We start from the raw sequence: 18,644 nt of genomic DNA, 5'->3' as shown, positions 1-18,644 counted from the left end.
TACAGAAGGAACAGTTTCCACACGGTGATGATCCCCAATATCTCTCCCTTGTCTCAGCAGGTCGAGTTTTTTCCCCTGCTAGATGGCTATGGTCCTTGAGATTCGGGCCTCTCCTGTATGTTACAGATGGATATGGAGTGAGGACCATGCCCAGATCTCTGTCAGATTGCATTATATGCCAGTATTTCTTTAATATCCGACATATCTCTCCATTATATCCATCGTAGGTTCCAATACATCTGATAACTTCACTTTTTTGGGGTATTGTTGTTTTTAATAGTTCTTCTCTATCTAGGCTTTTTGCTCTATTATATGCTTTTTTTAGGGGTTTGGTTGGGTAGCCTCTCTTTTTAAACCTTTGGAACAGTTGTTCACTTTCTCTTCTCAGTACAGACCAAAAGTTTGAAAATGAAAGTTTGACACTGAAGGCATCAAAACTATGAATTAACACATGTGGAATTATATACATAACAAACAAGTGTGAAACAACTGAAAATATGTCATATTCTAGGTTCTTCAAAGTAGCCACCTTTTGCTTTGATTACTGCTTTGCACACTCTTGGCATTCTCTTGATGAGCTTCAAGAGGTAGTCCCCTGAAATGGTTTTCACTTCACAGGTGTGCCCTGTCAGGTTTAATAAATGGGATTTCTTGCCTTATAAATGGGGTTGGGACCATCAGTTGTGTTGAGGAGAAGTCAGGTGGATACACAGCTGATAGTCCTACTGAATAGACTGTTAGAATTTGTATTATGGCAAGAAAAAAGCAGCTAAGTAAAGAAAAACGAGTGGCCATTATTACTTTAAGAAATGAAGGTCAGTCAGTCAGCCGAAAAATTGGGAAAACTTTGAAAGTAAGGGCTATTTGACCATGAAGGAGAGTGATGGGGTGCTGCGCCAGATGACCTGGCCTCCACAGTCACCGGACCTGAACCCAATCGAGATGGTTTGGGGTGAGCTGGACCGCAGAGTGAAGGCAAAAGGGCCAACAAGTGCTATACATCTCTGGGAACTCCTTCAAGACTGTTGGAAGACCATTTCAGGGGACTACCTCTTGAAGCTCATCAAGAGAATGCCAAGAGTGTGCAAAGCAGTAATCAAAGCAAAAGGTGGCTACTTTGAAGAACCTAGAATAGGACATATTTTCAGTTGTTTCACACTTGTTTGTTATGTATATAATTCCACATGTGTTAATTCATAGTTTTAATGCCTTCATAGTCATGAAAATAAAGAAAACTCTTTGAATGAGAAGGTGTGTCCAAACTTTTGGTCTGTACTGTATATATATATATATATATATATTTGTTTTTTCCTTTATGAAACATAGCTTATCTTGCTTCAATGAAATTTTGCCCTAAGGAAACATAGCTATTTTATAGATTCAGGAAATATAATTGTTCCCAACTTATTATACTCGCGTCATTCACTTGCTGATATATTGTATCCACTTCAGGAACTCCCTTCCACTATTTTGTTTCAAGATGGTCTCCAGTCCTCTTCACCTGGGATATCCCATTAACTTATCAAGTGTTACCATTATACAAGACCCCGGGAATCTCTGCAATTATGATTTTCACTATTATGATTTTCACCATGTACCATTTTTTCACAATGTACTAATCCTGTTATAATCTTCGCTGGAGATACCTATGACATTCTATAATTATGATGTAACATCTTATCGTGACTATATCCTAAATCACTTTTTTACTTTTGTCAGTATATAAATTAGGTCGTGAACAAGGTCTGTGTCACGGTCGGTAGGATACAAGATACAATAAACACACAGAAAACCTCAAAACAAGTGTCTAGGCCAGAAGCTGGGGATAAAGGTCACCTCCAGACAATTCCCTACCAGCTCTCCCTGGAATTCTGTGCCCAAGTTCAGACCCTAAAGGTGGGAATCAACGTGTCCCCGTGCCTAAGGCTGAAGTTTCCCTAAAATCCCTGAGATGGTGGAAATGGGGAAAGAGGCAGCCTGCTTCCTCAGGTCCTGGAGGAGGCAGGTGTCTCTCTAACAGCCTAGACAGAACACAAAAAGGAAACCAAAACCAACTTATCTTGTAGCAGAGCATAAACAGCAAATCCACTTTTCCTCAGAGCAAGATAGAAGCTATAACCCGCACAGGACACTGGGAAGGGGCGTAATTTAAACTCACACAAACGACCCCACCCAGTGCACCTGAAGGGAGGCGGATACAGCTCAACTCCAAACCCAAAACAAACAAAAAACTACACACGTGCTGCTAACCTGGCAGACCTCCACACATAACCTGAGCAGGGCATGACAGTACCCCCCCCTTCTACGGGTGACCTCCGGACACCCCGGCCCAACTTTATCCGGGTGGGCCCTGTGAAAGTCTCTCACCAGTCGGCTGGCACTAACATCCACAGCCGGAACCCACATCCTCTCCTCGGGGCCGTATCCCCTCCAGTGTACCAGCTACTGAACGGAACCCTGAAGAACACGTGAGTCGAGAACCCTAGAGATCTCGAACTCTAAATTGCCATCAACCAGAACAGGGGGAGGAGGCATTGGCGATAGTTCCACCGGTTTCACATATTTCTTCAGTAAAGACCTGTGGAACACATCATGGATCCTCCAGGTCTGCGGAAGATCCAGACGAAACGCCACTGGATTGACAACCGCAGATATTTTGTAAGGTCCAATAAATCTTGGACCCAGTTTCCAAGATGGTACTCTCGGTTTAATATTTTTAGTAGATAACCACACCAGATCACCCACACACAGGTCCCGGCCAGTCATACGTCTGTCAGCTATTCGCTTATACCTCTCACCCATCTTCTCCAAATTAACTTGGATCCTCTGCCAGATAGAAGACAAGGCAGAAGAAAATCTCTCCTCCTCTGGCATCCCAGAGGAACCAGTCCCAGAAAAGGTACCAAACTGAGGATGAAAACCGTATGCGCCAAAAAATGGCGACTTACCCGTGGACTCCTGCCTACGGTTATTCAAGGCAAACTCTGCTAGAGATAAGAATGAGGACCAGTCCTCCTGGTTCTCAGCCACAAAACACCTCAAGTAGGTCTCCAGGTTTTGGTTAGTACGCTCTGTCTGCCCATTCGACTGCGGATGAAAAGCCGAAGAGAACGAAAGTTGAATACCAAGACGAGAGCAGAACGCCTTCCAAAACCTGGAAACAAACTGCGTGCCCCTATCAGAAACCACATCCGAGGGAATGCCATGTCATTTCACAATGTTATCAACAAAAACCTGAGCAAGAGTCTTAGCATTGGGCAGACTAGCTAACGATACAAAGTGAGCCATTTTACTAAAACGGTCCACAACCACCAAAATCACAGTTTTCCTGGAAGAACTCGGCAGATCAGTAATAAAGTCCATAGACAAGTGCGTCCAAGGACGAGATGGAGTAGACAAAGGAAGAAGTGAACCAGAAGGTCGAGTGTAAACAACCTTTGACCGTGCACAGGTCTCACAAGCTGCTACGTAATCCTGCTCAACACTCTTACATAACCCGGGCCACCAGAACCTCAGAGAAATAAGATCAAAGGTGGACTTGCCACAAGGATGTCCAGCAAGGACAGTATCGTGATGTTCCTTGAATACCTTGTATCGCAGTCCAGCAGAAACTTGTCCCTGGGGGACAAGAATCAGGAGACCCCTCCTGGGCTCCCAACACCTCCATCTCCAACTCGGGGTACAGAGCGGAGACCACCACCCCATCAGCCAAAATTGGAGCAGGATCCCCTGAATCACTTCCCCCAGGAAAACTACGAGACAATGCATCTGCCTTGACGTTTTTAACCCCCGGGCGAAAAGTAACCACAAAATTGAACCTAGTAAAGAACAGTGACCATCTAGCCCAGTGGTGGCGAACTTATGGCACGGGTGCCAGAGGCAGCACTCAGAGCCCTCTCTGTGGGCACTCACGCCCTGGAAAAAGTCTATGGTGTACCAATATGGCTTAGACTTTTCCTGCCATTCATCAGCATAGAACGCACTATGAACGGCACAAGCAGCGCACTGAATATAGGCAGGCTATTATAGCTAAATGATAAAGTACATGGAAGATATAATACATTGGACTGTAGTGTTCAGGGTAAATTACCGTGTTGGCACTTTGCGATAATTATGTGGGTTCTGGGTTACAGTTTGGGCACTCGGTCTGTAAAAGGTCCGCCATCACTGATCTAGCCTGTCTAGGATTCAGAAGCTTGGCAGATTGCAGGTAAGCCAAATTATTATGATCAGTATATACCGTAACGGGATGAGACGCCCCCTCTAACCAGTGACGCCATTCCTCAAAGGCCAATTTGATGGCCAGCAATTCCCTATCTCCTAAATCAGTGGTGCCCAACCATTTTTCGTCTGAGTGCCGCACTAGACTTGGTATAAATTTCGCGGGCCGGAACCAGGAAGCTTTGCCAGAAAGAAATGCAAACGCTGTGAGGGGGCACATGTGAGCATTACTACTGTGAAGAGGGCACATATCTGGCATAACTACTGTGAGGGGGCACATATCTGGGCATAACTACTGTGAGGAGGGCACATATCAGGGTATAACTACTGTGAGGAGGACACATATCAGGGCATAACTACTGTGAGGGGGCACGAGTGAGCATTACTACTGTGAAGAGGGCACATATCTGGCATAACTACTGTGAGGGGGCACATATCTGGGCATAACTACTGTGAGGGGGCACATATCTGGGCATAACTACTGTGAGGGGGCATGTGTGAGCATTACGTCTGTGAAGAGGGCACATATCTTGGCATTATTACTGTGAGGGGGCATCTAATGTATACATGTGTGTAATGTATGTAGTGCAGTATGTGCTGATCACACACTGCACTACATACATTACACACATGTATACATCACATACTACGCTGTCACCTTCTCTGCAGGTCTACCTTGATGTATGGTCTTTAGGCTTCAGTCAGATCCTCCACCGCCATGCTTGTGCCGTGTGCCCGACACCACCAGTAGCTGGCCCCTCCTCCTTTCATCTCCCGCCGGCTTCTCCTACAGCAGGGCGCTCTATCGCTCCAGTGCCCGCCCAATCGTACCAATCAGGGACGTAGCTAGAAATGACTGGGCCCCATAGCAAAAAAAAGTGTCGTCCACAGATCCCACCTTCAGTGTCGTCCATAGATCCCCCCCTTCAGTGTCGTCCACAGATCCCTCCCCTTCAGTGTCGTCCAAAGATCCCCCCTTTAGTGTCGTCCACAGATCCCCCTTCAGTGTCGTCCACAGATCCCACCTTCAGTGTGGTCCACAGATCCCCCTTTAGTGTCGTCCACAGATCCCCCCTTTAGTGTCGTCCACAGATCCCCCCTTCAGTGTCGTCCACAGATCCCCCCTTCAGTGTCGTCCACAGATCCCCCCCTTCAGTGTCATCCACAGATCCCCCCCCTTCAGTGTCGTCCACGAATCCCCCCCTTCAGTGTCGTCCACAGATCCCCCCCTTCAGTGTCGTCCACAGATCCCCCCCTTCAGTGTCGTCCACAAATCCCCCCTTCAGTGTCGTCCACAGATCCCCCCTTCAGTGTCGTCCACAGACCCCCCCCTTCAGTGTCATCCACAGACCCCCCCCTTCAGTGTCATCCACAGACCCCCCCCTTCAGTGTCATCCACAGATCCCCCCTTCAGTGTCGTCCACAGATCCCCCCCTTCAGTGTCGTCCACAGATCCCCCCCTTAAGTGTCGTCCACAGATCCCCCCCCTTCAGTGTCGTCCACAGATCCCACCTTCAGTGTCGTCCACAGATCCCCCCTTCAGTGTCGTCCACAGATCCCCCCTTCAGTGTCGTCCACAGATCCCTCCCCTTCAGTGTCGTCCACAGATCACCCCTTCAGTGTCGTCCACAGATCCCCCCTTCAGTGTCGTCCACAGATCCCCCCTTCAGTGTCGTCCACAGATCCCCCCCTTCAGTGTCGTCCACAGATCCCCCCCTTCAGTGTCGTCCACGAATCCCCCCCTTCAGTGTCGTCCACAGATCCCCCCTTCAGTGTCGTCCACAGATCCCCCCTTCAGTGTCGTCTACAGATCCCCCCTTCAGTGTCGTCTACAGATCCCCCCTTCAGTGTCGGCCACAGATCCCCCCTTCAGTGTCGTCCACAGATCCCCCCCCTTCAGTGTCGTCCACAGATCCCACCTTCAGTGTCGTCCATAGATCCCCCCTTCAGTGTCGTCCACAGATCCCCCCCTTCAGTGTCGTCTACAGATCCCCCCTTCAGTGTCGTCTACAGATCCCCCCTTCAGTGTCGGCCACAGATCCCCCCCTTCAGTGTCGTCCACAGATCCCCCCCCTTCAGTGTCGTCCACAGATCCCACCTTCAGTGTCGTCCATAGATCCCCCCTTCAGTGTCGTCCACAGATCCCTCCCCTTCAGTGTCGTCCACAGATCCCCCCTTTAGTGTCGTCCACAGATCCCCCTTCAGTGTTGTCCACAGATCCCACCTTCAGTGTCGTCCACAGATCCCCCCTTCAGTGTCGTCCACAGATCCCCCTTTAGTGTCGTCCACAGATCCCCCCTTTAGTGTCGTCCACAGATCCCACCTTCAGTGTCGTCCACAGATCCCCCCTTCAGTGTCGTCCACAGATATCCCCCTCAGTGTCGTCCACAGATATCCCCCCCAGTGTCGTCCACTGATATCCCCCCAGTGTCGTCCACAGATATCCCCCCCAGTGTCGTCCACAGATATCCCCCCCCAGTGTCGTCCACAGATATCCCCCCCAGTGTCGTCCACAGATATCCCCCCCAGTGTCGTCCACAGATATCCCCCCCAGTGTTGTCCACAGATATCCCCCCCACCCAGAGCCGCTTCCTAGCTAATTTATTCACTGCACTTGCCTCTGTGAAATTGAAGAGAAGCGCTGTAATCTCGCACAGGCGTACTGGCAGAGGCCAGGAAGATGGTGCATGCGCACTTCGATGCCTCTGCCAGTGCGCCTGTGCGATATATTACGGCGCTTCTCTTCAATTTCACAGAGGCAAGTGCAGTGAATAAATTAGCTAGGAGGCGGCGCTGGGCGGGGAGATTGCAGGATCACAGGCAGCATTGCTTTGCTGCTTGTGCCGTTCGCAGCGCTCCCTGCGCTGATAAAGTCCTGTCACTGCGCCGGCCACATGACACGGCTTCGTAGGCCGTAGGTTGGGCATCACTGTCCTACATCATAATTCCTCTCGGCGACCGAGAGCTTCTTGGAAAAAAAAGCACACGGGCGCCATTTGCCAGGAGATGATCCCTGCGACAACACTACTCCAACCCCCACCGCTGATGCATCCACCTCCACCACGAATTGCTGAGACACATTGGGCTGCATTAGAATGGGAGCAGACGTAAAACATTCCTTAATAGCCTTAAAGGCCTGCAATGCCTCATCCGACCAGACAGAGAAGTCAACGCCTTTCCTAGTCATATCGGTCAAAGGTTTTACAATGGTAGAGTAGTTCAAGATAAATTTTCTATAATAATTGGTAAACCCCAAAAACCGCATCAAAGCTTTCTGATTCCCCGGTTGGTCCCATTCCAGAACCGCCCGGACCTTTTCGGGGTCCATATGAAAACCAGAGTCAGAAAGCAGATATCCCAGAAACTGAAGCTCCTGAACAGAAGACACACATTTCTCCAATTTAGCATATAATTTATTCTCCCGAAGGATCGACAAAACCTGTCTCACGTGATCCTGATGGGTCTTCAGATCAGGAGAGTAAATTAGTATGTCATCCAAGTAAATTACAATGAACCTTCCCACAAAATGATGGAAAATGTAATTGACAAATCGCTGAAACACTGCTGGCGCGTTAGTTTACCAGTTAACCCAAAAGGCATATCCAGATTCTCGAAATGACCCTTGTGCGTGTTGAAGGCCGTTTTCCACACATCCCCCTCCTTGATTCTGATCAGATTGTAGGCCCCTCTTAAATCTAACTTGGAGAACACCTTGGCTCCAATAATTTGATCAAAAAGGTCAGAAATCAAAGGAAGGGGATACGGATCACGAACCGTAATGAGGTTCAATTCCCAAAAATCCACACAAGGTCTAAGCGATCCATCCTTTTTCTTTACAAAGAAAAAACCAACTGCGACCGGAGACTTAGATGGATGAATATGACCCTTTGCCAAACTCTCGGCAATATACTTACGCATGACCTCTCTTTTGGGTTGAGAAAGATTAGTATAGTATAGCCGAGACTTTGGCAACTTAGCCCCTGGGATAAGATTAACCGGACATTCATATTCATGATGAGGAGGCAACTCCTGAGCCCCGCCCTCCGAAAAGACATCCGCAAAATCTGAGAGATACTGAGGTAGAACCGTAGTAGACACCCCTGAGATAGATGCATTAACCACCTCCCGCCTCGCTAACGCCAAAAGGCGTCATTGCTGCGGCGCTCCCAGGTCACACTAACGCCGATTGGCGTCATCCCGCGTGAGCCGAGATTTCCTGTGAACGCGCGCACACAGGCGCGCGCGTTCACAGGATCGGAAGGTAAGCGAGTGGATCTCCAGCCTGCCAGCAGCGATCGTTCGCTGGCAGGGTGGAGATGCGATTTTTTTAACCCCTAATAGGTATATTAGACGCTGTTTTGATAACAGCGTCTAATATACCTGCTACCTGGTCCTCTGGTGGTCCCTTTTGCTTGGATCGACCACCAGAGGACACAGGCAGCTCAGTAATAAGTAGCACCAAACACCACTACACTACACCCCCCCTGTCACTTATTAACCCCTTATTAACCCCTGATCACCCCATATAGACTCCCTGATCACCCCCCTGTCATTGATCACCCCCCTTGTAAGGCTCCATTCAGACATCCGTATGATTTTTACGGATCCACTGATACATGGATCGGATCCGCAAAACACATACGGACGTCTGAATGGAGCCTTACAGGGGGGTGATCAATGACGGGGGTGATCACCCCATATAGACTCCCTGATCACCCCACTGTCATTGATCACCCCCCTGTCATTGATCACCCCCCTGTAAGGCTCCATTCAGACGTCCGTATGATTTTTACGGATCCACTGATACATGGATCGGATCCGCAAAACACATACGGACGTCTGAATGGAGCCTTACAGGGGGGTGATCAATGACGGGGGTGATCACCCCATATAGACTCCCTGATCACCCCCCTGTCATTGATCACCCCCCTGTCATTGATCACCCCCCTGTCATTGATCACCCCCTTGTAAGGCTCCATTCAGACGTCCATATGATTTTTACAGATCCACTGATACATGGATCGGATCCGCAAAACACATACGGACGTCTGAATGGAGCCTTACAGGGGGGTGATCAATGACGGGGGTGATCACCCCATATAGACTCCCTGATCACCCCCCTGTCATTGATCACCCCCCTGTAAGGCTCCATTCAGACGTCCGTATGATTTTTACGGATCCAATGATACATGGATCGGATCCGCAAAACACATACGGACGTCTGAATGGAGCCTTACAGGGGGGTGATCAATGATGGGGGTGATCACCCCATATAGACTCCCTGATCACCCCCCCTGTCATTGATCACCCCCCTGTCATTGATCACCCCCCTGTAAGGCTCCATTCAGACGTCCGTATGATTTTTACGGATCCACTGATACATGGATCGGATCCGCAAAACACATACGGACATCTGAATGGAGCCTTACAGGGGGGTGATCAATGACAGGGGGGTGATCACCCCATATAGACTCCCTGATCACCCCCCTGTCATTGATCATCCCCCTGTCATTGATCACCCCCCTGTAAGGCTTCATTCAGATGTCCGTATGTGTTTTGCGGATCCGATCCATGTATCCGTGGATCCGTAAAAAACATACAGACGTCAGAATGGAGCCTTACAGGGGGGGTGATCAATGACAGGGGGGTGATCACCCCATATAGACTCCCTGATCACCCCCCTGTCATTGATCACCCACCTGTATGGCTCCATTCAGACATTTTTTTGGCCCAAGTTAGCGGAAATTTTTTATTTTATTTTTTTCTTACAAAGTCTCATATTCCACTAACTTGTGTCAAAAAATAAAATCTCACATGAACTCACCATACCCCTCACGGAATCCAAATGCGTAAAATTTTTTAGACATTTATATTCCAGACTTCTTCTCACGCTTTAGGGCCCCCAAAATGCCAGGGCAGTATAAATACCCCACATGTGACCCCATTTCGGAAAGTAGACACCCCAAGGTATTCGCTGAGGGGCATATTGAGTCCATGAAAGATTGAAATTTTTGTCCCAAGTTAGCGGAAAGGGAGACTTTGTGAGAAAAAAAACAAAAAAAAAACAATTTCCGCTAACTTGTGGCAAAAAATTTTTTTTCTATGAACTCGCCATGCCCCTCATTGAATACCTTGGGGTGTCTTCTTTCCAAAATGCTGTCACATGTGGGGTATTTATACTGCCCTGGCATTTTAGGGGCCCTAAAGCGTGAGAAGAAGTCTGGGATCCAAATGTCTAAAAATGCCCTCCTAAAAGGAATGTGGGCCCCTTTGCGCATCTAGGCTGCAAAAAAGTGTCACACATCTGGTATCGCCATACTCAGGAGAAGTTGGGGAATGTGTTTTGGGGTGTCATTTTACATAAACCCATGCTGGGTGAGAGAAATATCTCGGTCAAATGCCAACTTTGTATAAAAAAATGGGAAAAGTTGTCTTTTGCCGAGATATTTATCTCACCCAGCATGGGTATATGTAAAATGACACCCCAAAACACATTGCCCAACTTCTCCTGAGTACGGCAATACCACATGTGTGACACTTTTTTGCAGCCTAGGTGGGCAAAGGGGCCCACATTCCAAAGAGCACCTTTCGGATTTCACCAGCCATTTTTTACAGATTTTGATTTCAAACTACTTCTCACGCATTCGGGCCGTAAAATGCCAGGGCAGTATAACTACCCCACAAGTGACCCCATTTTGGAAAGAAGACAGCCCCAGGTATTTTGTGATGGGCATAGTGAGTTCATGGAAGTTTTTATTTTTTGTCACAAGTTAGTGGAATATAAGACTTTGTAAGAAAAAAATAAAAAATAAAAAATCATCATTTTCCGCTAACTTGTGACAAAAAATAAAAAATTCTAGGAACTCGCCATGCCCTTCACGGAATACCTTGGGGTGTCTTCTTTGCAAAATGGGGTCACTTGTGGGGTAGTTATAATGCCCTGGCATTCTAGGGGCCCTAATGTGTGGCAAGTAGTTTGAAATCAAAATGTGTAAAAAATGACCTGTGAAAGCCTAAAGGTGCTCTTTGGAATGTGGGCCCCTTTGCCCACCTAGGCTGCAAAAAAGTGTCACACATGTGGTATTGCCGTACTCAGGAGAAGTTGGGCAATGTGTTTTGGGGTGTTATTTTACATATACCCATGCTGGGTGAGATAAATATCTTGGTCAAATGCCAACTTTGTATAAAAAAAATTGGAAAAGTTGTCTTTTGCCAAGATATTTCTCTCACCCAGCATGGGTATATGTAAAATGACACCCCAAAAAACATTGCCCAACTTCTCCTGAGTACGGCAATACCACATGTGTGACGCATTTTTGCAGCCTAGGTGGGCAAAGGGGCCCACATTCCAAAGAGCACCTTTCGGATTTCACCGGCCATTTTTTACAGATTTTGATTTCAAACTACTTCGCACGCATTTGGGCCCCTAAAATGCCAGGGCAGTATAACTAGCCCACAAGTGACCCCATTTTGGAAAGAAGACACCCCAAGGTATTTTGTGATGGGCATAGTGAGTTCATGGAAGTTTTTATTTTTTGTCACAAGTTAGTGGAATATGAGACTTTGTAAGAAAAAAAAAAAAATCATAATATTCCGCTAACTTGTGACAAAAAATAAAAAGTTCTATGAACTCACTATGCCCATCAGCGAATACCTTAGGGTGTCTACTTTCCGAAATGGGGTCATTTGTGGGGTGTTTGTACTGTCTGGCCATTGTAGAACCTCAGGAAACATGACAGGTGCTCAGAAAGTCAGAGCTGCTTCAAAAAGCGCAAATTCACATTTTTGTACCATAGTTTGTAAACGCTACAACTTTTACCCAAACCATTTTTTTTTACCCAAACATTTTTTTTTTATCAAAGACATGTAGAACAATAAATTTAGAGAAATATTTATATATGGATGTCGTTTTTTTTGCAAAATTTTACAACTGAAAGTGAAAAATGTCATTTTTTTGCAAAAGTTTTGTTAAATTTCGATTAATAACAAAAAAAGTAAAAATGTCAGCAGCAATGAAATACCACCAAATGAAAGCTCTATTAGTGAGAAGAAAAGGAGGTAAAATTCATTTGGGTGGTAAGTTGCATGACCGAGCAATAAACCGCTAAAGTTGTGGAGTGCCGATTTGTAAAAAAGGGCCTGGTCACTAAGGGGGTATAAACCTGCGGTCCTTAAGTGGTTAAGACAATTGTCTGAACAAAATTCACTCCAACCAATGATCTGCCTTGCCTGCCAATCTATAGTAGGGTTATGTTTTATCAACCACGGTAAACCTAAGACCATAGGAGCTTACAAGTCCTTCATGACAAAACAAGAAATTATCTCAACATGTGAATCACCCACCCTTAACTGAATACCATGAGCAATATGAGTGAGACTCCTTTGAGAAAGAGGGGAAGAATCAATTGCGAACACCTGAATCTCTCTTTCTAAAGTGCAATTACTTAAGCCCAGATTTTGAAGAAAAAGAAAATCAATAAGGTTTACCCCAGCACCACAGTTAATGAATACTTCAAAATTACATTTTCCTGAGTCTAGCGCCACCATAGCTGTAAGGAGAAAACGAGTATTGCAGGGATATTGCATACCTGCTTGCTCGGACACCCCATTCACACTACCACGAGTCAGGGATGTGTTTTTTTCTTCTTTATGTAAACCTCTTTGTGGTTCTTTATCATCAACTTGCGGTTTAACAAAAGGACAAGCATAAGCAAAATGACCACCTTCTCCACAGCAATAACATAGCTTATGCAACCTCCTAAAGTTCCTATTACCAGAACGGAAAGACACCTGACCCAGCTGCATGGGTTCCTCCCCTACCCCAGAATTACATGTCATATTACCCTGGGAAACCGGTGAGACTAAACCACTCCCAGAAGGGATCCCTCACGCGGAAGGAACCTTACACCTCTCGCTAATGCGTCTATCTAACCGTACTGCTAAAGACTTACCATTCTCCAACGTATCCGGATACTCAAGAAAAGCGAGGGCATCTTTCAATCTGTCAGACAACCCCTGACAAAACTGACTACGTAGCGCGGGGTCATTCCACTCAGACTCTGTATCCCATCTCCTAAACTCAACGCAGTACGCCTCTGCAGTACGTTCTCCTTGTAATAAATTGCGCAACTTAGATTCCGTCATCGAGACCCGATCTGGGTCATCATAAATTAATCCCAAGGCTTTAAAAAATTCATCCACCGACCGGAGGGCCAGAGAACCGGTCGGCAGAGAAAAGGCCCAGGACTGCGCGTCCCCTTTAAGCAGGGAAATGATTATCCCTACTCTCTGACTCTCATCACCAGATGAAGACGGCCGCAGCTGAAAATACAGCTTGCATGACTCTCTAAAGCGGATAAAGTCATCCACACCCCCTGAAAATCTATCAGGGAGAGCGACTCTAGGCTCCCCAAAAACTTGACTTCCTCCTATAGCACCTGAGGCCAGAGCATTCTGACACCGTGCGACAGAATTACGCAGATCAGCAACCTCTAGGGATAATCCCTGCATGCGATCAACTAACGCATTAAATGACTCCATCTCAAAGCAGCTGAGAAATGGCAGTCTAGGTATTGGCGGGTTATAATGTCACGGTGGGTAGGATGCAAGATACAATAAACACACAGAAAACCTCAAAACAAGTGTCTAGGACAGAAGCTGGGGATAAAGGTCACCTCCTGACAATTCACCTCCTGAATCAACGTGTCCCCGTGCCTAAGGCTGAAGATTCCCTAAAATCCCTGAGATGGTGGAAATGGGGAAAGAGGTCCTGGAGGAGGCAGGTGTCTCTCTAACAGCCTAGACAGAACACAAAAAGGAAACCAAAACCAACTTATCTTGTAGCAGAGCAGAAACAGCAAATCCACCTTTCCTCAGAGCAAGATAGAGGCTATAACCCGCACAGGACACTGGGAAGGGGCGTAATTTAAACTCACACAAACGACCCCACCCAGTGTACCTGAAGGGAGGCGGATACAGCTCAACTCCAAACCCAAAACAAACAAAAAACTACACACGTGCTGCTAACCTGGCAGACCTCCGCACATAACCTGAGCAGGGCATGACAGTTTGAGTGCAGACCGAAATGTTGGCCAGTGGCTAAAATATAATCTTATTTGGATGGATTAATACTATAACAAAATAAATAAGAAGCATACAACAGAAAATGAGTGCCGTGGTCCTTTCCATATTTTATGAGCTTTAAAACTACCACTGAGCACCGCCTGCATTCCAGAGGTGTGCCGTTCAACTCTCTTCCTAACGGTGGTGGGCACAGACAGCTGCCATAACACAATAATCCACAAATATCCATAACATCCAGCAGTTATACTTCTTTCATCTATCCCCGAACACACATTTGGCAGATATGATTGCCAGTTTGAAAGTGTCACACCACTTTTAGCATTCAGAATTGTCACACAAAATTGACTATTATAAACAGATCATGATGAAACCTGGAATGATTTGTGCTGAAATTATTTTGCTCTAATTGTCCACATCAAAACTTCTTGACAACCAATACAACACTCCTTACATCCTGCAACAGCAGTAAGGCAGTACATAAGGATCTAGGATCTCAACTTGCATATACAGTTTAAAAAATAACTACACAGTGATGCCACTGTAACATTTTTAAAGGGGGAAGTCAATGACCACATTTTTTTGCAGTTTCTTTTTGTCAACAGATGTAAACCTGGCAAGTGTTAACCAAAATGGCATCATTTTGAGACACAGAATCATATAGTACATACAGTATGTTGGGACTCTTCTTCATATGCAGCCATATACTTCCACATGTTTGACCAGCATTGCTGAAAACAGAGTCAACAGATTATCTGACCAATTTCTGTCCAATCAGACCAATAGTTGGTGTGTATAACAAAAGATCTGTGTATGGAAACGGCCACCTGACCAATGATTGGTCAGGAAATTTGTCAGATAATCTGTTGGTGCAATACAGCCTTTATCTGATTTCCAACAACAAATTATAAACAATTAAATGTAAGACTTCGTACCTAACCACTGTGAGTTTTCTGAAGCATGGTATAAGCTCTTTCACTCCATAATCATTGATATTGTTATTGTCCAACTCCAAAGCAATTTCTTTCTTGTACAGATTCAGAAGAAAGGAGATGGCACCACAATCAGAAGAAGAAGCCCCACAGTAGCTTAGCTTAATGTAATCTGCACATATTCCTTTGGCTACCTTTTTCCCCACCTTCTCACACTGAGTCTCACATACACATCGTGCCATCCAGATAAAGTGAGTCAATGCATGAACACGGTTAAATTCCAAATAAGGTGACCGGGGCAGGTGTTTTAAGTGATACTTGAAGCTTCTGAAAAGTTGTTGCTTGAGAGCTTTCCGCTTAACTTTCAAAACTGAAGGTGGCACTAGATGTTCAAGGAGAACTTGTTTTGGTTTTGAAAGCAGCCCACAAAGAAAGAGGTTGATGAACTGTAAGTGATCAATATTTGCAAAAGGATCAACCTGCTTGTGCTTCTTTGCACAAAAACACTTCATCAAATTGGGTTGAAGCTCCTGTTGTGGTGACTGTGCACAATGACTGAAATACTTAAGTAACTCTGTAGTGCTAGTTCTACTGTCAATCACAAGGAATAAGGCAGCAAAGAATGACTGAAGTGTCACATGAAAAAATTCAAAAGAGCTATTTCCACCACATCCATCGTAATTTTTCACAGTTCTGAAGAAACCCAATTGGAGATATTGCTCTGGGATGTTTAGAGATGTGATGGTATCATAGTCAAAAAGAAAGGCTGAATTGTCCATTCCACTGTAGGCAAGCTTACCTATAAACAGCAAGGTCTCCCTACCCTTCTTGTAAGTTTCAGCCTGACTTCTGGTGGTTCCTCTGTTAGACGAGTTCAAATAAACTTCAATTATGAGTAAAAATATATCTGTAAGTGTTACAGAACTACTGGAAAAAGTGTGACTCTCATTTATGGAGTGAAAATGTTCAAAAGACTTAAATATTATCCAGCAAAACAATGGGATGGAACATAAGCTGCTGATATTGTGGTTGGCTTCTAATTGGTTTATTACATGCCTCTGAACGCTAGGATCCCTGAAGAATAAGTTAGTATACTCCATCAGGTTTTCTGTCCCAAAACCACGTAGCATAATTCTCTTCCGCACAAATTTCCCTGATACCTGACAACCTGTTCTTGCTGTTAAGACTTTCCTTGATCTTTTCAACAATTTTCCACTCAGTAGATGTATCAACAAGGCCGCAGGGTGGGCAGTGTCTGTAGGTAAGGAAACTTCTGGAATGTTGTTTAAATCAAAATTGGACTGCATTTCATCAAAGCCATCAAAAGTAAACATTACAGTTTCAGGAAACCTCAAAATATAACGAAACACTTCTTCTGGGTCATTGTTTGGATGGCAGTTGTATCTGAATAGCAAGTCCTTCAGAGAGAGCTGAGTGCTGGCATCAAAAGAGACAAATCTGCGAAAACTAAAACTAAAAAAAAATTTAATATCAGCGTAAGATTCTTCTTCCGCCCACATATTTTGCAGCTTTTGGATCAAAAGTGTCTTTCCCATGCCAGCATCCCCATAGATAAATGTAGTTGCTCCTTCTTCATTGATCACCCCAGTGTCATCAAACAAGGAACTTAGATCATTTACTCGTCCCATATTTTCATTTTTGTCATTAACAAGTTCCATAGCACTATTAACATAAGTCTCCGGGAGCACCAACTCCCCACGCTGGGAGTAAGACGGTACAAATGTGGAATCATTACACAACACTTGTTTGAGCTTCTGGCTGTATAAAGTAACTGAAAGATTGAAGAAGAGAAATATTAATTATAAGTAATGACACAACAGACAAGACTATGGTGATAGCTATAAAACAATTTTAGCATTTGAGAAATAGTATTAAAGTTCAAATAATCAATGTTCATGCAACTTATTGGGACTAATGCTATCAAGTTAGGCTAGTTTCACACTACCGACACAGCCTTCTGGCAGGTTTTTCCAGAATGGAATGCCGGTGTTCCGTGATATTTTCCCCTACACGTGAAATTTCCCTACCCTCGTCACTTCCTGTTGTGACGCGGTCGCACTGGACATGATGTTCCCAGCTTTGGAAGAAGGTGTGCCGCGCCGCGCAGGCGCACAACGAAAGGGTAGGGAAATTTAACACCACAGTTGGGGGGAAAGGGCCACCTAATGTGCCTGCGCCTTACCTCTCAGCTGGACACCGGCCAACACTGCGCATGCGCCGGGAGCCTGACCAGTGGTTAGAGGGTATGGAAAAATTACGGGCCAGTGTGCAAGCGCGGATAGCTACTCCTCGACCGTGAGTCTTTGCTGGAGCTAGTCTCATCTGCGCTGGTTCTTGGTTGATCTCTTACGCTGGTGAGGCTCCTTGCGCATGCGCAGTGTCGGCCGGTGTCTAGCTGAAAGGTAAGGCGCAAGCACATTAGGTGTCTCCTTCTCCCCAACTCTGGTGTGAAATTTCCCTACCCCGTCATTGTGTGCCTGCACGGTGCGGCACACCTCCTTCCAAAGCTGGGAACGTCATGTCCGGTGTGGCCGAGTCACAACAGGAAGTGACGAGGGTAGGGAAATTTCACGGATAGGGAAATATCACGGAACACCGGGAATCGGCCAAAAAACTGTATTTGTTCTGTTCTCAGCATATTTGCTGGGTTGCGGCTGGATCTCCATCAGACCCCATTATAGTTAATGGGGCCGGATGGCATTTTGGCAGTGTATTGCAGTGCCGGATCTGTAAACACTAGTGTGACACTAGCCTTAGAGAGTTGGATATACACTACTCACAAAAAGCTAAGGATATTTGGCTTGTGGGTGAAATTTCAGGATGAGCCTAAAATGCACTCTAACCTTTACAGGTGAATTAAAAGTGACTCTGGAGCTTCATGGCAAAATTCACAACAGGTGTTTGATCCATGAATCGCACAATAAATCTCCTGGTTCAATTAGATTTGGTATTTAAACAGTTCTCCTCATCATGCTCTTCACATTTTGACATCATGAGACCAAGACAACACCTAACAATTGATCAACTGTACCTCGCCATTGCGAGGCTTCAAGCAAGATGTTCTCAGATGGAAGTGGCCACTGAGCTTAGAGTGTCACAGAGTGTCATCAGCAGGTTGCAACAGAGATACAGAGAGTCTGGAAGAGTCAAAGTAAGGCATATAAGTGGACGTCCTTTGGCCACATCCCACACTGATGACCGCTTCTTTGTGAACAATGCCCTGCGGAACCGGATGATGAAAGCCACACAATTTCAGGCACATTTAAGGGAGGTGAGAGGCACCAAGTGTCACGTCAGACCATTCGAAACCATTTACATCAGCATGGTCTGTGTGCTAGATGACCTGCAAGGGTACCTGACCTCAAGGCGTCATTGTCTTGCATGGATGAG

General features: G+C 45.8%; 1 protein-coding gene across 1 annotated transcript in view; it reads right to left on the bottom strand.

The window, feature by feature from the left end:
• The window catches only part of LOC121002549 (nucleotide-binding oligomerization domain-containing protein 1-like), a 104,157-nt gene that overhangs the window by 47,375 nt on the left and 38,138 nt on the right, over positions 1–18,644 (bottom strand). The window contains exon 3 of the mRNA XM_040433992.1: positions 15,237–17,025. Within this exon, the coding sequence (XP_040289926.1) occupies positions 15,237–17,025 (1,789 nt within the window). The remainder of the gene's footprint in view (positions 1–15,236; positions 17,026–18,644) is intronic.

This window comes from Bufo bufo, chromosome 5 (genome assembly GCF_905171765.1).
Source record: "Bufo bufo chromosome 5, aBufBuf1.1, whole genome shotgun sequence".
Classification (NCBI taxonomy): Eukaryota; Metazoa; Chordata; class Amphibia; order Anura; family Bufonidae; genus Bufo; species Bufo bufo.
This window is presented reverse-complemented; position numbering and strand designations above follow the sequence as displayed.